Genomic DNA, 21,942 nt, shown 5'->3' with positions numbered 1-21,942 from the left:
GTTGAAAAACTATTAGAAGCATTTCATTCTTTCTCCCTGCAAGGTTGTGAAAGCAGCAGACCAAACAGCCCAAAACCTTTCAAAGAAAACAAATCAGTGCTTGCTCAAAACAACCACACACACACACAAAATAATCTAACGACGGGTCCAGCTCAGGAGGACGACTGCAAAAATCACACCTTTTCCCATTATGCACCGTGTGCAACCGCAACGTACAATTTTCACAGGTGTCAGAAGAATGACATGGCATCTCCGCTCCAAGCCTGTTTACCCTTGAATGTGCTGGACGAAGAAGATGACAGTCGCATATGTGTTACCTTGCAGTGACACCGCAGAGCTAACATTTTCAGCCGATCCCCGAGCATCAAAAAATCCTGACCAAGAAACACAGAGCTGTCCCAGAGAAGGATGTCAGATCCATCCAATGTGTTTCTTAATTCTATGTCCGAACCTCAATGCGCCCCCCGCCTTTTGTCATTTTAACCAGAATTCTCATTCCAAATTGCCACTCCAACTTGTACGTGTGCCCAGAGGTCACTGCCCTAATGCTTGCATGGGTATATGAAGGCAGGACAAGAAGCAACGGATGGAAACTAACCAAAGAGAGAAGCAACCTAGAACTAAGGAGAAACTTCCTCTTAGAACAATTAACCAGTGGAACAACCTGCCTCCAGAAGCGGTGAATGCTCCAACACTGGAAGTTTTTAAGAAGAGACTGGACAGCCATTTGTCTGAAATGGTATAGGGTTTCCTGCCTGAGCAGGGGGTTGGACTAGATGATCTCCAAGGTACCTTCCAACTTTATTATTATGGATCATCGCACAGTCAGCCAGATGTTCAGACTGGATTTGGCATTTTTGTCTACCTATCGAGTCCTTCCCAAGGACTTGGGATAGGCAGATGTGGAGGTTTGATGGTATTACAGATATCGTCGCAGGATGGAAGCGGTTCCTAGTAAGGCCGCCTTTTGCAATTGACTAATAGCGAATTTGTCAATGCCAATGGTGTTCAAGTGGTGCTCAAGTTGTTTTGGGATTGCACCCAAGGCACCTATTACTATTGGTATTACCCTTGCTTGCTTTTGCCACAGTCTTTCTATTTCTATTTGTAGGTCTTTGTATTTTGTTATCTTCTCCAGTTCTTTCTAGTCATTATTATTATTATTATTATTATTATTATTATTATTATTATTATTATTATTATTATTACTACTACTACTACTACTATTATTACTACTACCATTATTATTAATATTAATATTAATATTATTATTATTATTATTATTATTATTATCATCATCATCATCATCATCATCATCATCATCATCATCTGTGTTCCTATTCAGGTTATGCTAAAAAAAAAAAAGGCATGGATAGGCCAATCCCAAGTAGGATCTGTCAGGAGGAACAGCCATAAAACACCGCAGACGTAGCCTGGGCGAGGAAAAGGAACCAGGGGCCCATCTCCAGGGCCGAGAGAGGCGCTTTCCCAGCATGGAATCAGGAATGGAGAACAATGCGCTCCCAGGACATTCCCCGGGCATCAAAATAGCAAGTGCAACCTTCGCGCTCCGCCCAAAATAAACCACTGGGGCCACCACCGAGTGCAAGCTATTTACTCCGTGGCATCTAATGAAACTCCTAAATCTCCTTATTGAGTGCCAGATGCCCACAGCTAACCAGAGAGAGAGAGCTCAGCAGATGCTTCCGATCTGCTTGGCATCAAGCCGGGGGGAAGTTTGAAAAGCTGGGCAGAAAATTTGCTTGGAGGGCTCCCCAGGAAGTGGTGTTCTGTTTTGTTTCTCCCCCCCCCGTCCATTTCCCCCCCCTCCCTTCCCCAAGACTGCTGTACTGCCGCAAAGTTCTTCTCCAGCTTTTTAACTTTCCTGTCTTTCATACGTAAGTTTTTTTTTAATCTAATTGGCTCCAGGATTTATAATCTCAGCGCTGGGCGTCTCTGGCAGCCGCGATGCTCAAAATGATGTTGTTATTTTCATCAGGATGGGTTGAAGAAAGAAGGGAGAACAGAGGCAAGGCTACAAGCTCCATCTTCTGTCCGGGAGACAATCCTGCAAGCCGAATATATATATATATAAATATATTCCCCAGTGCACCTGCTGCTTTTTCTGTTTCCCTTGCATTTATTCCAAAGGCAGGAAATCCACTCCTGTAAAGAAATGGTTTTTTTTGCTCAGAGAATAGCTCTGCCACCTGACAGGTTTTCTGCATACGCAAGGAAGAATTAATCTAAAACTGAAGTGCAACAGACCCAGCTCCACTTTGAAAAGGCTAGATTAAGCAAAAAAAAAGGAGAAAAAAAAGTGAGTGTGGGGGGAGGAAAGGGGGGAGGACGCAGTTAAGGCAGCAAAAAATTAACATTTCCCCACAATGCCTTCAAAACAGTCCGTCGGTGAAGCGAAACTGTGTACAAGTATAGACAGTCGTAAATGTACTATTCAGGGTTAAAAGTCGGTAACAACTAGTTTGGTTTGCTTTAAACCTTACGTTTGAAAAGTCCGGGTCTACGACTTTACTTAATACGTGTAAGCAGCAAATGCAAAACCTCGCCGTTTTTTTCGAAAAACAAAAAAGTTTTTTTTTGAGTTTTGCCACTTAAACAACAATTTTGAGTATTTTGCTAGGCGCAGCTAAACAAAATTTCTTGCTAAGGAAGCTGCATGAGATCACTCCTCCTTTACGAGAAGTAAAGGGTGAGTTTGGGATGGAAGGGTGGAGGATGGACGGATGGAAGATGGAGGGAGAGATGGTGGGAGGATGGATGGATGGATGGATGGATGGATGGATGGATGGATGGATAATGGAAGGAGAGATGGTGGGAGAATGGAGCATGATGGATGGATGGATAATGGAAGAAGAGATGGGGTGATGGATCATGATGGATGGATGGATGGATGGATGGATGGATACGATAGGATGGAGAGATAGGATGGATTGATGGATGTATGATGGAGAGATAGAGGAAGGGAGGGAGGGATAGGCAAATGGATAGAGATGGCAGGATGAAGGGATGGAGATGGAGATGGAGGGAGGGATGATGGAGGGAGGGAGGGAAAAGTTCTATCCTTGCTTGAGTCAGGAAGTCCACATTCAGACTTAATATATTGGGATCTAGCAGAGACAGAAAGAATCCTTATCGCACAATAATCCTGAACGCTCATTAGGCAAAACATGTCCCAAGTGGCCATAACACAAGGGACACTCCTGAGCCTGGGGGGCCACCGCTGTGGCTGGTTCTCCAGGGGACAGGCTGGCTGCGAAGGGCCTTCATCTCCACTGCCTCCGAGCACACCTGTCCAGAGGACGGTTCCCATCACCAGGTAACTACCAGGCAGGAAGGTCTTCAATAGGTCCTCTGGAGAGGAAAGACCTAACGGCTGAGTAGCGGGGAAAAGCCACCCCGGATGGCTTTTCAGACAATTCATCATACATTTTATAACCGGCTCTTTAAATAGATGGGAAGCTTCTTCGGGGTTAACCCTTCCATTAAGTGACCCCTGGCTTTGGCAACGGAATCGCCATCCCAATTATAGTCACTAAGTGAGGACTATCTCTAAAAGGCGTCCTTTGCTGTGCCCAGCACAGACCGTTTACATTTAGGCTAATGTTTATATCACCACCTGAGAGTTAATAGTCATTAATCTAATTGTAATAAGGGGCTATTAGCTGTGGCAAGCTAGGCAACGGAAGAGGGTAAGAAATAAAATGTAAAGAAAGCAGGGAGAGAATTGTGATCTCTGCTCCTTGAGAGTCAAGCCGGTGGATCCTCGGCCTGGAATCGGAAGGGACTCGGGGCAGACGGGGAAGCAAAAAGCTCTGCCGTCCAGCTGTGCCAAAATAGCTCAGAGCCCCATCATTACGCTGCTGGCTGGCTTTCCACGCAACGCCAGCCAGACAGGCGAACTCAGATGCTCGTGTCTAAACAGAGCCAAATAAAGAACAAGAGGATAGCATCTGACAGAAAGAAAGAAAGAAAGAAAGAAAGAAAGAAAGAAAGAAAGAAAGAAAGAAAGAAAGAAAGAAAGAGGGAGAGAGGGGAGGGAGGGAGGGAGGGAGAAGGAAGGAAAGCATGAAAGAGGGAAGGAGGGAGGAAGGAAGAGATGAAGGAAGGAAAGCATGAAAGAGGGAAGGAGGGAGGGAGGGAGAAAGGAAGAGATGAAGGAAGGAAAGCATGAAAGAGGGAGGGAGGGAGAGAGGGAGGGAAGAAGGAAGGAAGGAAGGAAGGAAGGAAGGAAGGAAGGAAGGAAGGAAGGAAGGAAGGAAGAAAAGTATTCACCCACTTTCTCAGAGCAAAAGATAGATACACTGGAACAAACCAGGGATGGGACATCTATCATCAATCTTTATTTGGGGCTACGGTGATATTCCAAAGACGGGGGAAAGAAGATGCCAAATAAGTATCTTTTTTTTTAATGATGACAGCCGAAGTGACACTGACTCTTCCACTACCTGTTGTGAAATGGGCACCTGTCAGCCTTACCAGGTAGATCAGACAAGATCCACCAGACGAGCTAATTCTACTTTATTGGTAAAGCTACGATCACAGCATTTTGTACATCTGAATGTACAATTCCCATCAGTCCTTTGATCCAGGAAGCCATGATGTTCCAAAACTCAGCACTGGCCAGGTTCGCCCTCTATACTACAACACAAACCAGGATTCTAAACTGTGTCTGAATTCATACCAATCCGACTTGGAGCGAGATGTAAAAACCTTGGATGTTTCCTATCGGAGCCCTGCAGAGCAAAGATTAATTGGTTCTTTTGGAAAACAAGCAGCTCACAACGAGGCAGCACAACAAGCCCATTAGACGTGTCCTATGCCAGACAGGGTGGTGGTTAAACACTGTTATATTAACACAACCCTTAGATAAACGACGATAAGGAGATACCAAATTCCGAAAGGGAAACTGTTCCAGGAAAGAAATGAATATGGTTAATTAAACCTTTTCTCCTGTAATTGCTCCAAGTCCCAGCATCAGATGGATTAGCAACACCCAGCTGTCCCCAACAGATTTTGCTGCCGATCTTGCTCTGTGTGTAACACAAACTCAAACAAAAGCAGGAAGGCCACTCTGCTGCTCATGTTGTCGGGGAGGGAGGGGGGCGAGGAAGGAAGGAAGGAAGGAAGGAAGGAAGGAAGGAAGGAAGGAAGGAAGGAAGGAAGGAAGGAAGGACTAAGAGAGATGAGAGAGGGAGACCAGGTGAAGGGGCTGCCAGATGATGATGATGATGATGATGATGATGATGATGATGATGATAATAATAATAATAATAATAGTAATAGTAATAGTAATAATAATAATAGAGTTGGAAGGGACCTTGGAGGTCATCTAGTCCAACCCCCTGCTCAGGCAGGAAACCCTGTGACTTTCGTTTCTCATTCCTGAGGAAGCTTCTTGGATGAGAAGTGAAACTTTTTCAAGGGGGGAAAAAAACCCCAAGAAAATCCAGTTGCCTTTTGGAAAATGACCTCTGGGACAACAAGGACTTTGGATGACTGACATCCATCCATCTTCCGAAGGCAAAGCCAAAACAGAGGCCATCTTGGACTTCATAAAAATCAGGCCACGCCTGTGGGATGACCATGTAGTCTGGCCACTGACAGCCCAAACCGTGTTTGTTTTTTTTTGTGGCATCCTGAAGCCTACGTGAAAAGGCCCACCAGGTGAAGTTCTCCTGAAGGACACCTCCCAAAAACACAGCAGAGAACATGATATGAAGCTGCTAACACGTCTTCGGAAGAAGTAGAACAGATCCTCGCAAGTTCATCTAGCTATATCCATTTATGATTGCACACAGTGGACACCATATAATAAAAGAAATGTACGCGCTTCTCACCCGGAGAGCCGAATGGGATAGCAGCAATAACCAAGAATTAATTAAGACGATGCTGTTTCCTTGCTGGTGTAAGCGGGCCTGGTTGCCGTCCCGATGGCGCTTCAGTAGTGGGGGGTGCTAAACTACATCTTCCCTCCCGGAGTCATAAGCAGTGGAATATCACTAAATCTACAGAATATCATGGTCAACAACTCTACTGTTTCTTTCTCTGAGATATAATGTACTTTTAGGACATTATGTTCTCAAGATGTGTCTAAAGAACGGATGAAACACAAAACATAGACGGGGGGGGGGGCGGGAAAAAACAACAACAGTACGGCCATCAAGGGGAAAATGTGCATGAAGGTGAAGATGTTAAAAATTGTATTTTAGAAGCACACCTTACAAAAATTAAATAAAACGAATTCTTCCACTGCTGAAACTTAATGAAAATGACGATTGACTGATCGCGTTTGGTAAAATGAGCACAACATATTGGGCACTAAATAGCAATAGCAATGGCACTTAAGACTTATATACTGCTTCATAGTGCTTTTACTGAGCGGTTTACAGATTCAGCCTCTCGCCTCCAACAATCTGGGTCCTCATTGTGCCGACCTGGGAAGGATGGAAGGCTGAGTCCACCTTGAGCCGGTCGGGATCGAACTGCTGGCGGTGGGCAGAATCAGCCTGCAATGCTGCCTTCTAACCACTGGGCCACCACGGCTGAAATAGGTCTCGTCATTTCCAAGTTGTTTCAACATTAAAGGCAGTAAACCTCTTATGATTTTTTTTTTTTTTTGAAAAAAATGTCCATCAGATCTTTGATGTATCACATAATAAAATTTCCTTTTAAGATGTTCCAGATGCTGTTCTGAGAATTTTGAAATAAAGCCACCGTTCAAATATAGGCATTCAGTTGCCACTTAAAAGGGAATAAAACATTACAGAACTGAGATCTTGATATTTAGAAGCAGGATTGGACAGTGTCTGGGAAGACTTGAAAGTTATAATTTCCAATTGTTCTCTCTCTCTCTCTCTCTCTCTCTCTCTCTCTCTCTCTCTCTCTCTCTCTCTCTCTCTCTCTTTCTCTCCCTCTCCCTCCCTCCCTCTCTCTCTCTCTCTATCTCTGTTTAATCCATTACATTTATTGGTCCTTCCAAATCAAAACTTTCGCTTAATCGTTCTTCCTTTCCCCTTTCCATACATTTAAACTCACTATGTCCAGGATGAATGGGGCAACTGAAAAAAAAGCAGTTTTTTAAAAAAACCATAACATTATTCCTGCCAATTAATGCGCAAAAGAAGAGAATTTTGTATGATAGACCAGGAGTTAAATGCTTGCGTGGATGGGTGGGATGGTTACCTTCCCGTTGAAGCACGAATCATGTTCAGCTCCACCTCATGTTTGAAGCCCAGGCAAGACTGATGGGGTCCAGTGGTGGGATTCAGCCGGTTTGCACCACTTCGGCAGAACCGGTAGCTAATTTTATGGTTGCCCAGGCCCAGAACGGACGTCCGGAAGCGGCATCCACACAGAGAACCGGTTGCTCACCTGTTTGAATCCCACCACTGATGGGGTCCAACCACCTTTTTCCAAGTAAAAAAAGCAGAGGTGGGCTATTGTTGGGCCTTCTGGCCGCACTTCTAGAGCTCAGTGAGGATCTGCTATCCAGAATATTATCTTTCCATCGCACCTACACAGGGAAGCTGATCGGCAGCAGCCGCAGCTTGGATGAAAGGAGAGCGTGGCTTATTCTGAAAACATTGGAAGCGCAATTAACCCAGTTAGTAATACAAAGTCCTTTACCTGCTGGAGATGGCAGAGTTCTGTTCTTTCAGGATCAGCTCCCGTTGCTGCAGGCCGATGATGTGCCTGGAGAGATCGTTGGGACTCCTAAATAATTGGGAGAGGTAAAGGGTTAGAAACAGCACCTCTGTCTTCTATCAGAAAGACCCAGATGGCCGTGAGAGGGTTAGGAGGGGACAGTTATAGAATACTTAAATAACTTGGGTTGAGGATGGATGGATGGATGGATGGATGGAAAAGGAGGGAGGGAGGGAGATAGGTAAAGGAGTGAGGGAAGGAAAGAAGGGAGATAACGGAGAGAGGGAAGGAGGGAAGGGAGGGAGATAGGTAAAGGAGGGAGGGAGGGAGGTAAAGGGGGAGGGAGGGGGAGGAAGGAAGGAAGGAAGGAAGGAAGATAAAGGAGGGAGAGAGGGAAGGAAGGATGATAAGGGAAGGAGGGNAGGGAGGGAGGAAAGGAAGCAGGGAGGGAAGAGAGGGGTTTCCTAAACAGAGAGGCACACAGCTTCAAATCTCGGCTTATTTTTCTTTTTTCCAAAGAAAAAGCCAGAACGGAAGCCGAACCATGGCAAATTCACTGCTCATTAAGGAGCACCGCTCACTCTGCTTGAGAACTCTGGGGAGGGGGGAGAAATTCTAATTGTTTTAAAACTAATTGCCTCCCATCAGATAGGAAGAGAGGAAGGGCCTTATCAAATGCCAGCCATAGCTGCTATAAACATGCTTCGAGGATGCCCCTTTTGTTAACGGGAGGCACAATCTTCCCTCGGTGGGCTAGACAAAGCCTCCCACTTAATATCAGTCATGTCAGCTATTGATATCTGATGTTCCCACGGAGAAACCAGTCGAGAGATGTCAGCCTCAGCTGATGATTTGATATTAGATTTGAAATATGCAGGTTGTAAACAACCACTTGTGAGAATCCCCTGCAGGCAAAGAACCAGATAGAGAATTAAAAGGTAATAGATTTTTTTTCCCCCCCCGCACATCAGGAACCTATAGCATCGCTGGAAAGGTAAATGAACATTAACCCGGCTAAAGATTTGAGCCGGGGAGCAAAAGACCGCAGCGGTTCCCGTAGGCTTCTGAAACTCAGTCAGGCCCAAATTATCCTCGCCTTTCACCACTGCAAACGGGGTGACTCACACTCGGAGCCCCGGAGCGTATTTTTATACCCTGTGCAGCACCGCCCTCTGTTGAACTGAAGGCTGCAAAGGATTCTGTGTCATTGACGGATATTCTGTGGGGAAGGGGAGAGTGCACTGACGGTGGCTGGAGGCGCAGCAGGAGAGGGGGGGTCTACAGCAACTCACCACAGTCAACCCGCCACAGCCAGCTCCCCCCGGCTAACTCCCCCCACAGACAACTTGCCACCAACTCAACGCCAGACGACTCGCCGTGGGACAAAAGTTACACTCGTATTGAGGAAACAGTGGATTAGAATCATTCGGGGAAGGACGCCAAAGGAGAGACAAAATGAAACAGGAATGACAAAAATTAAAATAATTTTAAATAATTAACTTGAATTGTCCCGCAGCAAGTTGTCCCATGGCCATGAAGAATTGGCCATGGAGAATTGGCCACGAAGAGTTGGCCATGGGGAATTGGCCTTGGAGAGTTGGCCATGGAGAATTGGCCATGAAGAGTTGGCCATGAAGAGTTGGCCATGGAGAATTGGCCTTGGAGAATTGGTCATGAAGAGTTGGCCATGGAGAATTGGCCATGAAGAGTTGGCCATGAAGAGTTGGCCACAGAGAATTGGCCTTGGAGAGTTGGCCACGGTGACTTGGCCATGGAGAGTGGGCCACTGAGAGTTGGCCGTGGCAAATTGGCCATGGAGAGTTGGCCATGAAGAATTGGTTGTGGTGAGTTGCCCCATTCCAGCAGGAGGAAACCATATTAAAAAAAGTTTCATGGCACTAGAGAGAAGCTCTTTTGCACAAGCTGACTCTGTAAACCACTGTAAATCACTATGAAGCGGTTTATAAGTCTCAGTGCTATCGCTATTTCTTTCTCTCCTGAGCTGATAGGAGCCAATTAACATTGGATGTGGATGCGCCGAACCTTTAGCCATTTTACCCGCGGGCCTTTCTTTTACAAGATGAATCAGGGTAATCAATTTTTGACCATGGTTATGGACCTAGACATTAGAAACATAAAATGGAAACGTGTATGACTAACAGACGGAACCTAATAGAAATCGCTTAATTTTAGAGAGGATTATAAAAAAAGAAGGTTAGAGAGATTTAATTGCCTGCATCTAATTCTCTTCCTTCAATTCAAGGGTCAGCTGTAGTCGAATTCAAGCCCATCTAATTAAAATTAGCCAAAGGCTCACCGGGAACAGAAGGACGAGCTAATATAGCATATTTCCTACAGAAGGAAAAAAGACATTTAAGATGGCTTGTTCAGTAAAACAGACAGACAGGCGTGCAGAGGTTTTGAAAGGACAGGCCACCAAAATGAAAACATGAAAATTTGTACCCAGCATTGTAAATATCATATAGTTTGTCTGATTTTGGCTCCGTGTACAGTGTACGGAAAACACAGCCGAGTTTGGTTTGCTGCATAAATCACGTTAAACAAGCATGGTTTGGCAGGATATGCAACTGAGACTATAAATACGAAAAGGGACAGAGATCACAGGAGAAGACAAATTTGGTTTTATTTACACCCTTTGAGCTTCTACATTAGGGCTGAAATTTCTGAAGGTCAACCTTTTAAGGTTATTCCAAAGTGGACCTTCTAAAGAGATTTTGCTTCTTGGGCTTTAGATTAAAAATCAAGGAACGTGGTGGCGTTTAATATGCCATAAATGCAAAATGCAAAATGCAAGATCAAAAATGATTCATGTATAAATACGAGGGTCAGTAAATTCTGCTGTTTCCCTGTTTCGACTGAGCCAATGAATCACAGGCACAGAAAGCATTTTTCTACATCCATAATAATGCTCCTGACAAAGCTTCTTCCTCCTCATTATGGGGACAACCAACATTTAGATTACAGAGGGAAAAGATTAGATCTGTATGTTCACATTAGCCCGTCATTAGTTTAAGGCAGGAAAATACATAAATCATTCCTAAGCATAGCTCTCAACACGCCTTTGGAGTATGGAGAATTTCAAGTGGTGTAATTTAAAAATGATTCTGAAATTTTTTAAAAACACTCTAAGTGACATGTTCACAAGCAGCCCTTAACTACCATTTCGCTTTTGGTCTGGAATACATCTTCCAAAATTGGTATACAAAGCGAAAGCTGTAAAACGTGGCTCAGATTTCACTTTGGAACCACCCCAAGGTTCAATCTCTACCTCCTAGGCGAGACTGCTACTATTAAGCCTATTTGCAAGCCTATTGTAAGATTTACTCTTCACTTACTATTAAGCGTTATTTGCAAGCCTATTGTAAGATTTACTCAGGAGTCCCAATTCACACAAAACGTTCAGCCGTGCTTTGTTTCAAAATAAGGTGCAAATGCACCCAACTGGTCGTGTGTTCAAAACCAGGGTCCCTCGCATGGAGCATCCATGAAAACGAATGGGACTGTTGTGTTATATGTAGATAACGTCATGTAGCAATAAAGAAATGACGTTTATAAAAAAAAATAAACCCAGTAGAGAATAAATAGCTTGTTGTAGGTTTACGGAAATCATTGGAGTTGACCTAAAATACTGTGTACATAGTAATAAGAGTCTAAAATAGTCTCTTCTGGGCAGCTCCCCACATTTCAAACTAAAGCAGTGGTTGGGAGGAGGGTTAACACCAAGCAGTAAACTATCAAAGAATTAACAACTCACTAAGTCACAGCCTAATCAAGGATCACCAAGAACATCCCCACCGACCCTGACAGGGGAAGTCAATGGTATATAAATAGAGACCAAAGCCCACCCCCTTCTAACATGGATGAAGGTCATGAAACGTCTGCAAGAAAACAGTCATGCTCAGAGACCCCACAGCCGCCACCCTCCTCCTCCTCTCAAACAAATCTCACTCCTCACTAGCACTGATGATGTTACCTAGTTTGGGTCATGAAATGTCTGCAAGAAAGCAATCATGTTCAGAGAGCACCAAAGACCCTATAGCCGCCCTTCTCCTCCCCCTCCTCATCTTCTCTGCAGACCCCACTGCCTTCCAGGACTGATGGCGTTACCTAGCTGGGTCATGAAATGTCTGAAAGAAAACAACCAAGCTCAGAGAGCGCCAATGAGCTAACATGGAAGTAGAGACCTCCCCCAGCTTCACACCCCGTGCGAGATTCCACTCGGCAGCTACGTACTCCTGATTTTGTTTCAGAAACGATCCTCATTAGAAGCTGGAAGAGATGTTACAACCGATTAAGAGACGGCCCCCAAATTCAGTCAGTCGCGTGATGGAGTATGACGGTGAGGGAGATAGGAGGAAAGAAGCTGTGATTTGAGAGACAAGATTTATTCCAATTAATCCCGAACAAAGACAAATTGCAAGAGGTGAAGAAATAAAAGAGTTTCTACTCTTTAACAGTGGCAATTATATCTATATACAAGCTCAATTTGTCTGTATCTTAGCCAGAGGGATGCATCACGACTGCTCGGCCGTTGTGCGGCCGCTCCAGAACCAAGGGGTGAGCAGTAGAGACGCTGACCTAGGGCAATTTTATCCTGCTTTTTTTCCCCCCCCGTTCTTCATTTTTTTTACAAGTCCTGTTAGACACATTTCTGGGCTCCGCTACAGAAAATAATGATTCATTCATAAATAACGAATGGGAGCGGGCAAAGCCCAGCCACATGTTAGATGCTTAGGAAAAAGGATGAGATGAATTTATATCTCTTCTCTGCGAGAGAACACTCTAGACCAGTGGTTCTCAACCTTTTTAATGCCACGACCCCAACCGGTCGTAAGTCGAGGACTAAACCGGTCGTAAGTCGAGGACTAAACCGGTCGTAAGTCGAGGACTAAACCGGTCGTAAGTCGAGGACTATCCCTGCCCGGGAGCGCCGCATATGCGTGGTTCTGCCCCCTGCGCCGGCCGAGGAGTAGCTGGCAAGCGGCAGAGACGGAGCAGGCCGACCACCCGCTGGCCCAGCCCAAGGGAGGTAAGGCATCCGCCGGAAAAGGGGAAAAAATGGCGGACAAAAAAAATGGCGGACAAAAAAATGGCGGACAGGGTTGCTTGGCGACCCCCGTGAAATGGTCGATCAACCCCAAATGGGGTCCCGACCCACAGGTTGAGAACCACTGCTCTAGACATCCTGGGCGCCCAAAACAGGCCCACCCAAATCCACTGGTTGTGTTTGTCTATTGGTTTGAGGAAGCTTCGCGGACGGTTGATCGCGCAATTAAGAAAAATCAACCCTCTCAGACAATACGAGCGCCTTAAATTGGAGCCTCTGCATTTTCAGGGAACGTAAAGGGGGATTATCGGGGATAAACCACAAATGGAGGTCATTTGTATCCACTTGCCTTCCCGTGGAATAGGATTTCTGAACCGGGGCAACTTTTAAGACCCGTGGACTTCAACTCCCAGAATTCCCCCAGCCAGCATGGAATTCTGGGAGTTGAAGTCCACAACGGCACAGAAAAAAAGTGACTTAAAACTGGTCCTCGTACTTACAACCATCACAGCATCCCCACCATCCTGCGATCAAAATTGGGGCGTTTTACAGCCGGCCTGTATTTACAACGGTTGCAGGATCCCAGAGTCGTTGGATACGAGACGGGCGGCAAATACATTTTATAAATAAAATAAAATAAAATAAATCTTGGGAGTCCCATGATCAGCACTGGCGACCTTCACAGCCGGCTTCCGACAGGCAGAGTCAACGGATGAAGTTGAATTTGCTTAACGGCTGCAGTGATTCGTTTAAAGATAGTGGCAAATAGGGTTGTAAACTTCGCAACTGTCTTGTTTAGCAACGGAAATTCTGGTTCCAGACAGTGGCCTTAAGTTAGTAAATCCGTTCTTGGCGCCTCTTTTCTCCACTTAGGCGTTTTTTTTATAACCTGCCTTTGGCAGCCAGGCAGGCAACCCGCTGGGTCTATCAAAACATCTCTGCTTGTTAAAATATGAAGTTCTCCCTAAGAGACCCCTGTTTTCCTCCGTTATAACTGTACCTATCAAAGTCATAATTAAGGGGCTATTCTTGGCCTAGGAAGCCGTGACCTTGGCTCTGGGTAGTACACTCCAAAAAACGACTTCTGGATTGTTCAGCCATGCCATCAACAGCCATGGACGGGGTGCGCACGCGCACCAGCATAGCAACTAGTGATTTAGAGACCCAGGAAAACACACCCGATGTCAGTGTCTTAACAGCAAAAAAATAAAATAAAAATCACAGTCACGATACCATAAATCTGAATCTAGAATCTCCGAACCGTTATAAATCAATGGCTGGAATGCAATTATGCAAAAGGCTGAACTTTTATTTTCACTGGGACCTATAAATTATTTGGGGGATAACAACGGCATTTTAATTTCAAATGCAAGTAGGAAAGAGACATCGAAGCTGTAAAAGAAGATTGGACACAGAGAAGGAATGATTTTTAAAAAAATAGTAACCTAGGTAAGCTTGAAGATGTTTATAAAATCCAGGAGAAAGATAGATGATAGATAGATAGATAGATAGATAGATAGATAGATAGATAGATAGATAGATAGAGATAGACAGAGACAGACAGACAGACAGACAGATAGAGACATAGATATATATAGAGAGAGAGACAGACAGACAGACAGACAGACAGACAAACAGACAGAGACAGATAGATAGATACAGATAGAGACATAGATAGATAGATGATAGATAGATGATAGATAGATGATAGATAGATAGATGATAGATAGATGATAGATGATAGATAGATAGATAGATGATAGATAGATAGATAGATAGATAGATAGATAGATAGATAGATAGATAGATAGATAGATAGATAGATAGATAGATAGATAGATAGATAGATAGCACAGACAGGGAGCAGAGATAGACAGATGACAGATAGCAGAGAGAGCAGAGATAGATAGACAACAGACAGACAGATAAACAGACAGACATAGATAGATGATAGATGTTTGATAGCAGAGACAGACAGCAGAAATAGATAGATAGACAGATAGACAGCAAATTGATAAGATTCATGTGTGTATGTAAGAGAGAGAGGAGAGAGAGAGAGATCAAAATGACAAATTTTGGATGATAGCAGGCTACAGGAGTGAATATTACATTATTGTTCAGCATGATCTCAAATATAAATCATGTATCTAGTAGAATTTTTTTAAAAAAAATCTAAATATGACATCCCTGCAAACCCTTAAGCATTCTTTTCCTGACTATTTGAAACAGTTAAATCCCCTGTGTCTCTCAGCAGCAATTAGACTAGAGCTGTCTTAAATGGGAAACCTCTAAGCTTGTATTAATTAGATAACATTTTAAACTCCCTCTTATTTGTTTTAGCTACAGGGGCCTGGCGATGACATCTCGATATCTTTAACAAGGCTGGCCCTGATGTTTGTTTGTTACACCAGTTATAGCTAGTTCAACAAAATGTATAATATAGAAAACTGCAAACTTGATTTTCATTGTTTACTGACAGATTGTGATGGCAGAATCTGGTCAGGGTCTGGTGGAGCTTCACGAGAGAAGACCAAAAGTTGCCAGCTTTGGATTAGAGACGTTAAAATATTCCAAAAATATTCCAAGATGGATTCTTTTCTAGATCAGAATCCAGAAAAACCGAAGTGGGGAGGGGAATCAAAACCTACCCTCGTAGTGACTCTTAATAAAATCACTTTGCTGAAAAGTTCTTTGAAGCACTTCAAAATGGAACAATTTGGAGTGTTATTAGCCAGGATTCTTTGCCTAGCTTTTTATTCAGTCTTTGAAAGCCTTGGGACATCTTTATTTTAGTTACCTAGGCAACAAACAACATGGCGGTCGTTCCTCCCAAAATCAGCATAACTGAAAGTTGTCTTGCACAAAATCTAAGCACAAGTTTGTCTAGCCCAGTTAGTTAACATAAGCATCTTTAGCAGTTAAGTAGAAATTTCCACAAGAAGTCACAGAATGTTAACGTGGTTGGTTGGTTAGTTGATTGATTGACTGATTGTGTGCTATCGACTTAATGTTGATGCTTAACAAACCATAGAGTTTCTCCATGAAGATCTGTCCCTAACCTAGTCTGTCCCTAACCAGGTACTCCCATCACCCCTGAGTCCATCCATCTTGCTACTTCATGGTCACTGACCATTAAGGATATACATTAATGCAGGTACTGCTCAACGTACGATGGCAATTGAGCCCAACGTCTATATTGTTAAGTGAGATGTTTGTTAAGGGAGGTTTGTCCCATTTTATGACCTTTCCTTCCACAGTTGTTAAGTGAATCACTGCAACTGTTAAGTCAGTAACATGGTTGTGAAGTGAATCTGGTGATCGCAAAAGGGGATCACGTGACCCCGGGACGCTGTGACCATCATAAATACGAGTCAGTTGCCAAGCCTCCGAATTTTGATCACTTGACCATGGAGATGTTGCAATGGACACAGGTGTGATCAGTCACTTTTTTTTCAGTGCCGTTGTAACTCTGAGCGGTCACTAAACAAAGGGTTGTTAAGTCAAGGACTCCCTGTACACTTGAAGGCAGATGATGAACCAGCTCAACGTTCGGTAGCGGATGGGAGGTTAAAAGTTAAGCTTAAAGGCAGCACAACAACATACAAGCTGCCTATGAAGACGCACACACGCACACACACACACATGTGCGCACACGGAGCAATCTTCCATCTTGATTCTGGCTTTCTCGAGAAGCTTCCTGCAAAGAAGCAACTCAGCTTAAGAACTTGGGGGAAAATGAATTTTACGCCTCCCTAGACACATGTAAACAAAATGAAAAAATGTCAGATTTACAGCCATTGCCTGGCAAGCCTCCTCTGTAGGAGGATTAAGAGGAACTTCAAAGCAGCCCCCCGTCCAATTAAAACGCTGGGACCACCCTGGGGAGGCAGGAAGCGGCTCCCAATGAGCCAGATGCCCCCTTTGAACTGTTTAGCTGGGGGGGGGGGGAAGAGAAAGGATTCCAGAACTTCAAATAAATACAGTCCCTCTCCTGGAAATGAAGTTCTGATCATCTTTAGGGTTGAATGCTTCCCTTTGGCTTCCGCTGAAGGATGACACAACGGGGAATGGCTCAGGCCGGGTGGCGCAAAGCAAAGAAATGGCCGAGAGAGTCACAGAGAGGGAGACCCTGTGCCCTCAACTCCTTCAAGTGAGACATGTGAGCCTTCCTTCCTTCCTTCCTTTTCCTTCCTCTTTTCCTCCCCTCCTCCCTCCCTCTCCCCATTCCTTCTTTCCCATTCTCCTTTCCCTTCCTTCTCTCATCCTTGCATCCTTCCTTCCTCCATCCATCTTTCTTCCTTCCTTTTCTTTTTTCCTTCCTTTCTTCCTTCCTCCCTCCCTCTCAATTCCCTACTTATGTTTTTCCTCCCCACCTTCCTCCACCTTCCTTCTTTCCCATCCTCCTTTTCCTCCCTTCTTTCCTTCTCTCTTCCTTCCTTCTCTTACTTTCATCCTTCCTTCTCTCCTCCATCCCCTTCCTTCTCTCTTTCTCTTTTCCTTCCTCCTTCCCTCCCTTCCTTCCTCCCACCCTTCTTCTCTCTTTTGCTTACTTCCTCCCTCCTTCCTTCCCTCTTCTTCTCCCTTTTCCTTCCTTCCTTCCTTCCTTCCTTCCTTCCTTCCTTCCTTCCTTCCCTCCCTCCCTCCCTCCCTTCTCTAGAATATATAGCGCACAAACAAGAAACTGACTGGAATACAGTTGGAAAGGAAAACAAAACCATGTTTTATATTAAAACAATTATAATTTGATTCTTCACAGGACATTACAGCCTAAACAGATATAAGTAGAATATTACACTTCTTATTACTTATCAAGCACAGTCATGTGTGACATCATCTTATAGGTCAAAAAATGAATTGTTGTAATAAATGTTGGCTGTACTTTATGCTACTATAATTATGTTCATCAATAAGATACAAATTACTCATTGCTTTTTCACAGCAAACATAATTACCCTTTGAAATGAAAAATTCTGAACTCGAGCTTAGATATTTAGGCACTTCTGCAGGGCAATTACAATTAATGCGCAACCTACATTTCTGAAACGGGAACAAAATATAGCCTTCTCAGGCAGGGAAAGGCCCAATTCTCACATACACACAAGAAATGGAAGCCAAGGCAGAACCGTACCGAAGACATCATGAGAGAGAGAAAAGATAAAAACTGCTTTAGACCTTGCTTGAAGAAATAGGCTGCCTAAAATAAGTTTGCCATGCCTTTCCTGATGTGATTAGTTAAGAGGCTAAATGAGGAATAGCCGGAAAAGAACATTAAAACTTTTCTAAGGTCATTAGAGAGACATCCCTGGTTTGTGCAAAATTGCGTTGATGCATTCAATCTGATATGCAACATGCTTTTCGTCCTTTGAGACATGCGTTACACGGGCCCTGAGAAGAGTCACTTACGACCGTTTTTCATACTAACCACCATTGCAGCATCCCGGGGTCACGTGATCAGGGTTCAGGTGCTGGGCAACTGATTCACATTTATGACGGTTGCAGCCTTTTGCGACCTTCTGACAAAGCCAATGGGGAAGTCAGATTCTAACAACGTAATAACTGCAGTGGTTCACTTTAATGCCTATGGCGAAGAAGGTCGTAAGCAGAGCTGGCATCCTTCAATGCCAGTTTTTAGACGAGCTGGCAAAGCCCACTTAAGAAGCGTGTCACTTAACAACACAAATTTGGGGCTCACTTGTGCTTGTAAATGGGGGACTACTTGCATAGTCTGCCTGCAATAGGCTTAAAAGATCTGGAAGGATGAACAGCGCGCAAGTTTAATCGAAGCCTGTGAAAATTCTATTAAATGCCATTTTAAAAATTAGGCTGGGTCAAGACTCTTTATCTGAAGGGAATATATATACAGTATATATATATATATTAGAAGTGGAGACGTTACTTGTTTTCTACACCCCATCCACCGGCAATCACATTATGCCCCAAGGAGACCGTGGAGAGGATTTCATTAATAAATTTATTTTCCCTCTCATTTCAATAGCGTGGAAAAAATGTATGCAAATCCATTTGTAATTAGGTTTAAAAATTCCATTTCATGGGATAATCAGACTTCAAAAAACTCAATTTTAGTTTTAATCAGATTTTAACAAGGATATTAACTCCATTCCGTTCATGAGAGAGAGAAATGGCGAATTTAACGCAAATGTATTCAAGCTTAGCCTTAGGAGATAATTAAATAAAATTAATTTGGCAAGAATTGTCTGTAAATGGAAGCATTCCAGATAGCAGAGCGCATTTCTGAAAGAAACAAACGCAGCTCATTTCCATACGAACAGATACAAAGCTTATTGTTCAGACAGGAAAGGGGATCTCAAGTCTTGTGCGAATGGAAAACTATGGGGAGCCCTGAAGAGGCTTTTAAAGGGCACCACCTTCTAGAGGAGAGAAGCTGGCTGGTCTGCCCTCTTTGGATAAGCTTCTTAAAGTCACCCAGGAAACAAGGGTGTGAAATACAAGTGACAAAACCCACACAAAAGGATCTAAAGCTATCCTGCGGAGAAGCCAAGCAACACTTGGAGAAAGGGTAAAAGACACTGGAGGAGAAAGGGAGAAGGTTTTTAGTTTCCAAAGCACCAGAAGGCAAGACAAGTAACAACGGATGGAAACTAATCCAGGAGAGAAGCAACCTGGAACTAAGGAGAAACTTCCTAACAGCGAGGACAATTAACCAGTGGAATAGCTTGACTTCAGAAATTGTGGGTGCTTCGTCGGTATAGGGTCACCTGGGTTGGACTAGAAAACTTTCAAGGTCCCTTCTAGCAGTAGAGTAGAGTAGAGTAGAGTAGAGTAGAGTAGAGTAGAGTAGAGTAGAGTAGAGTAGAGTAGAGTAGAGTAGAGTAGAGTAGAATGAACATTATGGATGGGAAAATAGAGTAGAGTAGAGTAGAGTAGAATGAACATTATGGATGGGAAAATAGTAGAGTAGAGTAGAGTAGAGTAGAGTAGAGTAGAGTAGAGTAGAGTAGAGTAGAGTAGAGTAGAGTAGAGTAGAGTAGAGTAGAGTAGAGTAGAATAGAATAGAATTCTGTATTGGCCGAGTGTGGTTGGACAGACGAGGAATTTGTCTCCGGTACATAAGCTCTCAGTGTACATACAAGCAATAGTGATAAATCATGATCATAATCAACATAAAAATACATTCATCATAATCATAAGAGTGATAGTCATAGGATATTAGCTAAGAAAACAACGTAAATCATACTAGGATACTAAATAAAACAATATAAATTGTAAGATACAAGCAGCAAAGTTATAGTCATAAGAAGATATGGATGGATGGATGGATGGATGGACAGACGGACGGACGGACAGATACAGATTCATTCATTCATTCATTCATTTAGAAGATTTATCTGTCTGCCCAGTGGTTTTACAAACAATAAACTGGGCCAGACATAAAGTGAGTTTAAATACTCTATTGAATCCACTATTTGTAAATATTTTTAGGTTCAACAGCAACCTACACTTCCCTTATTCATCTATGAAAGAAAAAAAGGACAACTCTGAAAGTTGTTAATGCGAATGTTGGCACGCCTGAAAACCTTCCCGGATAAGTGTGTCTCCTCTTGTGGGGGCCCGCAAACATCGCCCTTCGCTCACGATGCCACTAATTAACTTCGTTCTGCGGTGAATGGAAAAAAACATCGCAGCAAAACGCTTCCCATCTCGTATCACTTGAGCTTGGAAATGGAACGCTGAGACACGTTGCATCCTTTTTCCCAGGAAATGTTTTTTTATGACTGGTTTGATGGGCACACCAACTGCTGAACAGCAGAGCTGGCATCCTTCTGTGCCAGTTTTGCGACAAGAGTTGGCAAACCACCTCGCCCTCCATCCAAAAGAGGCAATTCTCCAGAAATCACGAGCTTGACAGTGTTTGTCAACAACATGCCTCCCTTTGATCACAAAGGCAAGTGATGCCTAGAAGTTCATCCTGCAAAGTCACCGAGCAGGCTATTTAGCAACAATTACACACCAATGTAAGATGCAACCTGGATAATTGGAAAGCAGTTTGCTCAGGGTGTATCAAATAACTCCTAACTTAATACGAGTTTCCTGCAAAAAAAAAAAAAAAAAAACAGGAGAATATGCACACAGGGATGGTTCTTCTCCCTTTTATGCCACCAAACTACTGGAGACGTTTCAAAAGAAGAACTTAAAAAAAAAAAGAGTTATTAATTAATGCATGCTGTACAATCTCTCTCAAAGTACAGGGAATGCAAAGCCAAATTATTTCTTCTAAATAAATAAATAAAGATGGAAGAGCATCAAAAGACAGACAGGCAGGCTGGCTTTTAGTATTATTCCTCACAGGTAGACCGAAGGCTTAGAAAGATTTAATCTGTGTTTGGTTCATAATTAGCGTCAGCAAATCAGAATGGACTAGTTGCAACACAAAGAGCTGGAAACTCTGAAGTATATTCCTAAGCCTCCTAAAAATTACATTTAAAAATGCCCAGAAGCCTGTTCCCTAAACTAGTATTTTCAAAGCAGTGTTTTCAGCTAGCCACTGAGAGGCCTAAACCTTAGAGGTCAGTTTTGGAAAACCAAGACTTACAAATTAAAACTGTCCCGCATCAGATCAAAAGTCAATTTGCTCTGCTTGGCGAGGCAATAAACTGCCTAGCAATAAGAGAGAAAAAACCTAGCTGATTGGGTGGCTTGTAATGGACTGAGGGACTTCCATCGCTGGAAGGAGACAGACTGGACAAGTGGCATGGAAGAGGCATCTCAGCCCCCAGAAGGGAAAGGAGTGTATGTCAGTTAGATACAAAGAAAAGCAACTAAGATGATTAAAGGTCTGGAGACTAAAACATATGAAGAACGATTGCAGGAACTGGGTATGGCCAGCCTAGAGAAAAGAAGGGCTAGGGGGGACACGATAGCAGTCTTCCAGTATTTGAGGGGCTGCCACAAGGAGGAGGGGGGTCCAATTGTTTTCCAAAGCACCGGAAGGCAGGACAAGAAACAACGGATGGAAACTAATCAAGGAGAGAAGCAACCTGGGATTAAGGAGAAACTTCCTAACAGTGAGGACAATCAACCAGTGGAATCGCTTGCCTCCAGATGTTGTGGGTGCTCCAACCCTGGAGATTTTCAAGAAGAGACTGGACAGTTATTTTTCTGGAATGAGATAAGGACTCCTGCTTGAGCAGGTGGATGGACTGGAAGACCTCCAGACTTCCAGCTTTATT

At 43.6% G+C, this 21,942-nt stretch overlaps 1 protein-coding gene across 1 annotated transcript in view; it reads right to left on the bottom strand.

Moving 5' to 3' along the window:
• Positions 1 to 21,942, bottom strand: part of MAD1L1 (mitotic arrest deficient 1 like 1) — a 175,928-nt gene that overhangs the window by 138,680 nt on the left and 15,306 nt on the right. Inside the window, exon 10 of the mRNA XM_029284786.1 lies at positions 7,648 to 7,734. Within this exon, the coding sequence (XP_029140619.1) occupies positions 7,648 to 7,734 (87 nt within the window). The remainder of the gene's footprint in view (positions 1 to 7,647; positions 7,735 to 21,942) is intronic.

This window comes from Protobothrops mucrosquamatus, unplaced genomic scaffold, assembly GCF_001527695.2.
Source record: "Protobothrops mucrosquamatus isolate PMUCROS unplaced genomic scaffold, P.Mucros_1.0 scaffold942, whole genome shotgun sequence".
Classification (NCBI taxonomy): Eukaryota; Metazoa; Chordata; class Lepidosauria; order Squamata; family Viperidae; genus Protobothrops; species Protobothrops mucrosquamatus.
Note: the sequence above shows the minus strand (reverse complement) of the source record. Positions and strands in the feature narration are given on the sequence as shown.